Source organism: Monopterus albus, unplaced genomic scaffold (genome assembly GCF_001952655.1).
Source record: "Monopterus albus unplaced genomic scaffold, M_albus_1.0 scaffold110.1, whole genome shotgun sequence".
NCBI classification, from domain to species: domain Eukaryota; kingdom Metazoa; phylum Chordata; class Actinopteri; order Synbranchiformes; family Synbranchidae; genus Monopterus; species Monopterus albus.
The window spans coordinates 503,391-510,482 of NW_018127990.1; the positions used below are offsets into that span (position 1 = coordinate 503,391).

A 7,092-nucleotide genomic window follows, 5' to 3' on the forward strand; every position below is an offset into this window, starting at 1 on the left:
AAAATTAACATTACACGTCCAGGCATCTTCCACCCCCAAACCTGCGCGCAGGCAGCATGGAGGATAAAAGACCCTGAACCCTCATGCCTATACAATTTTATCCCTTGGTTGGGCTAGCCCATGCTACACAGGAACGTCAACCGTGACGTCACCTGATATGCCAGCTTCACAGCTGGCCGTAGCAGTAGTCAAAACATGGAGAGAATCAATGTGTGTGTGAGTGTTGATCATGTGGTGTGTATCTAAAAACATACAGGACGTTCAGGGACATGTCCGGACATTAAGCCTCGGAAGATATTATGATTAAGATTACGGCTGAACATATCATGCTACTAGCAATATTCATCCTGCCTGCAGACTCTTCAATCTAGTTGACCTTGGCCTAGATGCAGCCTGCAGAACTCCTGACAATGAACTGAGCATTTAACAGCCTGAGCTAGACATCCTGGCTACACTAAACATTCCTATACAACAAGTATCTAATCAATATCTACCTGAGTAAGAAATTACCTAACACATATCAGGTGACGCCACGGTTTGACGTTGCTGTGTAGAATGGGAATAGCCCAACCGAAGTGATAAATGTATAGGCCTATTGTGGTTCAGGGTCTTTCATTCTTCATCTGCCTGTGCGCAGTATTGGAGGTGGAGGATACCTGGACGTGTAATGTTAATTTTACCTGTGATTATTTGAATAAACCAGCACGGTTATTTTTTTATATATCCAAGTGGTCCGCTTCGTCTCTCTGAGTTCCTGGTCAAAAGAACTGAGAATTAGCCTTCAAGCCAAAGATTCCCACGGAGATACGACGAAAAAGGCAAGGCAGTAGAGCTGGCATAAAGCACCAGGAGAGGAAACAGAGGTATGAGCCATGTTTACCATCTGTCGCTATGGAAAACATCCACTCTCTTCCCAACAAAATGGACGAGCTAAACCGCAACGGGTGTACAGGAAGTGCAGCCTTCTGTGTTTCACCAACACTTCTGGTTCTGTGGTCTGTGGTGACGGTTTACACTTATCCCTCAGCTGACGCTACTACTGCATTCGAGCACGCGCTAAGTAACACCCACAGGCTCTAATCCTCATCTCAGGGGACCTTGACCTTAACCATGCCTCCCTCCCCCTCTCTGCCATCCTCCCAAACTTCACCCAGTGTGCTAATTGCCACACAAAGAACAATAAAACTCTGGACCTACTGTATGCAAATGCCAGGAATGCATACACTTCCGCCCCTCCCCCTCTGACCACAAACTGGGGGATTGATTGTGGGAGTGATATCTTATTCACAATTTTTCTGAAATGCTTGTACTGTCTTGTTTTTGGGTATTCTTGATCTGTTTTTCAGAGATCCTTGTGGTGTCTGTTGTTTAGTCTCTACTGTTGATATACAGGGTTTTTCCCCATTGTGGAATTAATTGTAGGAGTAATATTCCTGTTTTGATTTCTCTCAAGTGCTATGTTTTGTCTTGTTTTTTAGGTATCTTTGATTTGCTTCTCGGAGGTCCTTATGGTGTTAGTTGTTCTTGTGGTATTTTGTTGTTTGCTCTCTATTGCTGCTGGAACACTGGCATTTCCCCATTGTGGGATCAATAAAGTCTTACCTCTACCTTACCTTACCTTGCCTTAAGGACAACAAAGTCAAGGTACTAGAGTGGCCACCACAAAGCTCTGACCTCAATCCAATAGAAACTTTGTGGGCAGAACTGAAAAAGCATGTGCAAGCAAGGAGGCCTCCAAATCTGATCCAGTTCCACCAGTTCTGTCGGGAGGAATGGGCTGAAATTCCAGCAACTTATTGTAAGAGGTTTGTGGAAAGCATCCTGAAACATTTGAACCCAATTAAACATTTTAAAGGCAATGCTACCAAGTACTAACTGAGTGTATGTAAACTCCTGACTCACTGGGAATGTGTTTTTCTCTACTGTTATTCTGACATTTCACATTCTTAAAATAAAGTTGTGATCCTAACTGACCTCAGACAGGGAATGTTTATGGGAGTCATGAAAATCTGAGTTTAAATGTATTCGGCTACAGTGTATGTAAACCTGTATGTATCACAGGATTATACAGTTTTGAATAGTAAAATCTGCAGCTAACTGTTCAGATGAATCACTTGTACCCTGTAGTAAACATGCTCCACAGGTGATGTGTGTTTATTTTCTCTTGATAGTTGTCTTACATGTTAAACGTGCTGTCACTGTAGTTATTTATCATCACATTTATTTACATGGAGATCAGGATGCTAACCATAGCTTCAGCTCATCCTGATGAAAGTTGATGTCCTAACATTGTCACCGTACAGAGAGAGGATTAACCCTTTAATTTTGGTAGCCAGCTGTACTTTCCTCTCGCGTCCCCCTCAGGACAAGCCTAGCATGTTTAGGTGCTCATCTCTATGACACATGAAGCAGACCTTGTAGGTGTTATGAGGAACCACTGCGTCTCCCTGCCTACACGATTATCCTTTCTGAATTTAAGAGGCCCAGTGCTGGCAGGTCACATGAAGATTTATAAATGCAGTAAGTGCTAGGACTCCAAAATTTAATGCCACATCATAAAAGACTGTGCAGGGCTTAGGATCCTAGCACAAGTTTGGATCTTTAGTGAGTGGTCAGAAGTTTTTATGTTTTAAGAAAATCAGTTATTGATGTCAGTGCTAAGAACCTAGTTCTGAGAAAGCTTTCCAGTCTGGAGCATGTTTCTGAAAAGCTCTCTTGCTTCAGTTCAGCAAATTTACTAACATTGGGGAACAAATTATCAAAACAGATTATTCCAAATGAAACTTTACAAGCCAAGAGAATTATTCTGAATTGGTAAAATCTGAATCTGATTCTAGTTCTATAGTTACTAATAAAGCATGTTATGTAACTGGGTAATCATGTGATTTACTGACAATAACTAGAATTACTGCCTCGTGGTTGTATGACTCTGCAAACCAGCCAAATTCATGGCAATAAGACAGACGTGAGGTCACAGTGACCTTTGATGTGTGATCACAAAAGAGGCATAGAAATGTAGAATAATATGCACCTTAACCTTTGAAACAGGAATGAATCAAATTTTTAGATCAAAAATAAGACTCAAATGTACAAAAAACTGAACCACACTTTGACTTGCACGCTCATCAGCTCTCGTCCTACATGTCTTCATTTTAACTTACAGTTTTTAAGAATCATCAGCTCTGCTGTCCAGTCTGATCCTTTCTCTATTTCTGCTCTTTCAGCTACATCCTCAACTTCCTTCGGACATCAGAGCTGGCTCTGCCGTGCGACTTCAAGGAGACCGAGCTGCTCAGGAAAGAGGCTGACTTCTATCAGATTGAGCCCCTGATCCAGTGCCTGGGTGACCCCAAACCCCTGCTGCCGTACCCCACCGACACCTACGAGGAGGTGGTGGAGCTGTCCAGCACCAGGAAGCTGTCAAAGTACTCTAACCCCGTCGCAGTCATCATCACCCAGCTCACTATCACCACCAAGGTCAGTGGGAACAGGCCTGGTTAATTTGAAATATCTCAGCAGAATATTCTGTGGTGCAAAAATGTGATTGAATGCATCATTATCTTATTTTCTTCCCAGCCGTTTTCTTCTTTGTATTTTCTCTGTACATTCAGAGAGTAGCCACTAAATTTCTCTAATTTAATTCGTCACATCCTTCCCACAATTTACATATTTCTGTTGTATTCTGTTCTTTACACTGACTTAAATAAACAAAGTACACTTTAAGCAATGACATGACTCTTTCTCTTTCTTAAGGTCCAAGCAGTGTTGGAGTCCATCTCCAGCAGTTTCACAAAATGGAACAAACACATGATGGACACCAGAGACTACCAGGTGTCCTTCACCTTCGGGCCATGTGACCACCAACAGGAAGTTAGCCTGCGTGTCCACCTGCTTGACTTCATCTCCAAAGCTGTATGTAGTTTTTATCTCACCTTTAACATCATGGGTAGAAATGGTCTTCCTGCTAGAAAACAACATTTAGATCAACACCAAGAAATTAGATCTCAGCTTGTCACTGCAGATTTTTTTTTTCTTTTAGCTTTGTGGTCAGTTTTAAACATAAAAGTAGATGTTTGATCCTGCCCATACTATATGTGTTCCATGTCAAAAAGCAGCAAATAAAATCCACAAAAGTGACAGTTCTTAAGTCTTACCATGTTCAAAATAGATTGAATAAGTTTTTTTTATACAAATTATTTTTAAAAATTGTGCTAATAACAAAAGTAGAGTTTGTTACTTAGGTTGTCTGTCTTGTTATTTTCCAGGGTTTCACAATACGCAACACACGTGTTCACCACATGAGTGAACGAGCCAATGAGAACACAGTGGAACATCACTGGACGTTCTGCCGACGAGCCCGCAAAGTCAGCGACTGATAAATAAACTGAAGCATGGACTTAACTAATAGAAGACATTATCAGGGTGTCTACAGACAGAGTTCTTTGTGGTTTTGTTGTTGTGTGTTAATGTTTAAGTTGTGTTTTTGAATTATTCCCCATTCTAGTGGGAGGTAAAGCACAAGGTGCAGTTACTGGCGATGTAAAGATATGCTACCTTTGCTTTATCATGTACTGTATATGATGATATGGACAGCCCTTTAAAACACTATTTTACACGGTAGAGTTCTTCTAACTTTGTGTCAGCTTTGGCATTTTTTTTTCCAACATGACAATGTGCACAAAACCAGCTCCACAAAGAAGTGGTTTAGGGTTGAGGAACTTGACTGGTCTGCACAGAGCCCTGTCCTCAGCCCCATCCAACACCATTTGGATGAAATGGAATGCTAATTATGAGCCAGAACCTGTCACCCAGCATCAGTGTGGAACCTCACTAATGTTCTTGTGGTTGAATGGGAGCAAATATCTGCAGCCAGGTTCCAGAGAGTGATAGAAAGTAAAAGCTATTTTTGTGTAAGCTTCTTCCGGCTCTTTGTAACCAGGAACTCCCAGAGACGAAGCAGACCACTTGGATTATATAAAAAATAACCGTGCTGGTTTATTCAAAGAATCACAGGTAAAAGTAACATTACACGTCCAGATCTGTTCCACCTCCGATCCTGCACGCAGGCAGAACCAAGTATGAAGGACCCTGAACCATAATGCCTATACAATATTATCACTTGGTTGGGCTAGCCCATACTACACAGGAACGTCAAACCGTGACGTCACCTGATATGCCAGCTTTGCAGCTGACCATAACAATAGTCAAAACATGAAGAAAATCAATGTATGTGGCTGTTGATTAGTGGTGTGTATCTAAGAACATCTTGTCATGACATCTAGTGACATGTCATGACATTACACATAAGAAAATATTATGATTACCATTACGGTTACATATATCATAATAATAACAATATCCTCCTGCCTGCAGACTTTTTCTATCTAGTTATCCTTGTCCATAATGCACCCTGCAAAAACTCATGAGAATGACTAAGCATTTAACAGCCTGAGCTGGACAGCCTGTCTCCACTAAACATTTCTAATACAACAAGTATCTAACCAATATCTGACTGAAAAATTACCTAACAAAAGTCTGAAACCAGAAAGAGTGGAGGGTGTTACAACAGCAGTTTAATAGCCATAATTAGTCATTATCTGTTTATCTTGCATTGTTTGGGTGTCTGCATACTTTTGGCCACATAATCTATGGTAGCTTCATGTCTAGCATAATGTCAGTAACTAGGAATGAATATTACAATTTTTCACAATTGTTAAGACATGTTTCTTGAAACATTGCACCCCTTTCTTTGTAAACACAAAACCAATTTTTCAAACTACATTCACAAAACCTGCTTACAAAATAAATCACCTTATAACAGTTTTGGCTCTGCTCAAAATCAAAAAGTGTTTTCAGATTCGCACAAAGCCAGTCAAAATAAAAACACTGCTAAGCATTCATTACACACTCCTTCAACAGATGTAAAATACAGTTAAGGGCATTCAGCTCCAGAAAAAAATATTAGCTGTTTTTAATTAGTGTTAGATTTTTACCCAGTTCTTTTATTGAAAGCGCGATAAGAGAAGACAGAAGAGAGGACTGTATAAAATCAACAGAAAGTTTACTCAAAAGTCTGGGCACAGGTCAGACAAGGCGGCGCTGGCATCAGAGAGACAGAGCTCCTGCAGGAAATGTATTCTCTGAACCACGTGTTATATTTTCTGGTTACATTTATCTTCTGGGCTGAGTCCTTCTTGTACAGAGATACGACATTTCACACTTCGTAATCCTATTGGCCATTTGGCGCGAGCAGGTCAACCTCTGCCCACGCCTGCTTGCTGAAATGTGATCTAAACCAGGTGTGTGTGTTGTGGTTTTCAGGTCAGCAGCTAATCAATGAATACTGAACAAGTGGTCGTCTGCGCTGCAGGACCACCTATCTGTATAGGCTATTGCAGGACAAAAGCAGGACCTAGTGAGTATGCTAAATGGGGCAGGTGGTCATCTCAGGTTGTAGACCCCCTGTCTCTACAAGATATTACATGACAAAGCAGAACTTGGAATACACTAAGCGGGTCTATGTGAAGATGCAAAGCAGACCAACAGGTCTGTGTTAAAATGTAAAATAGGCCATCTGGTTACTTGAAGGTACAGACATCATGTTTCCACAAAAGTTACAGCATACAGTTCTAAAGTTCCAACTCAGTAGAATATGACAGTCATCAATACAGTTTTAATATATATAAGCAAGGAAAAATAAAGGTGTGAAAAGTAACTAAAGGAAAATAAAGTTATGACAGGTAACTAAAATTATGAAAAGTAACTAAAGCTTGTTGGGACCCCGATACTTTTAACCACGCTAACTCTTGAGAGACGAAGCAGTCTGTTAGGTTATTTCTTAGTTAGATAAATGTGGATAGAGATTTGTTGTCTAGGAATGTTTAGTGCAGACAGGGTGACTAGCTTGCTGTAACTATTCAGCCTGCAGGGATTGCAGGCACGCCAAGGTTACAGGAAAAGAGCTTTTAGGGTCAACTGTAATGCTAGTCTTAATATTTGTCTTAATGTGTAAGGTTATGTCCAATTGTTTAGATACACACCACGAAAACAACAGTCACGCACCTTGACTTTTCCGCATGTTTTGGCTAAACG

At 40.8% G+C, this 7,092-nt stretch overlaps 1 protein-coding gene across 6 annotated transcripts in view; it reads left to right on the top strand.

Annotated features, from left to right (window-relative positions):
- The window catches only part of kctd6a (potassium channel tetramerization domain containing 6a), a 13,034-nt gene extending 8,037 nt beyond the window's left edge, over positions 1 to 4,997 (top strand). For 3 of the 6 annotated variants that reach the window (XM_020611148.1, XM_020611149.1, XM_020611150.1), the window contains 3 exons: positions 3,225 to 3,477; positions 3,754 to 3,912; positions 4,266 to 4,997. In XM_020611148.1, coding sequence (XP_020466804.1) covers positions 3,225 to 3,477; positions 3,754 to 3,912; positions 4,266 to 4,376 — 523 coding nt within the window. In that variant the 3' untranslated portion in view covers positions 4,377 to 4,997. The remainder of the gene's footprint in view (positions 1 to 3,224; positions 3,478 to 3,753; positions 3,913 to 4,265) is intronic. The other 3 variants (XM_020611145.1, XM_020611146.1, XM_020611147.1) reach the window with 1 other exon arrangement.
- The last annotated feature ends 2,095 nt before the right edge of the window (positions 4,998 to 7,092 follow it).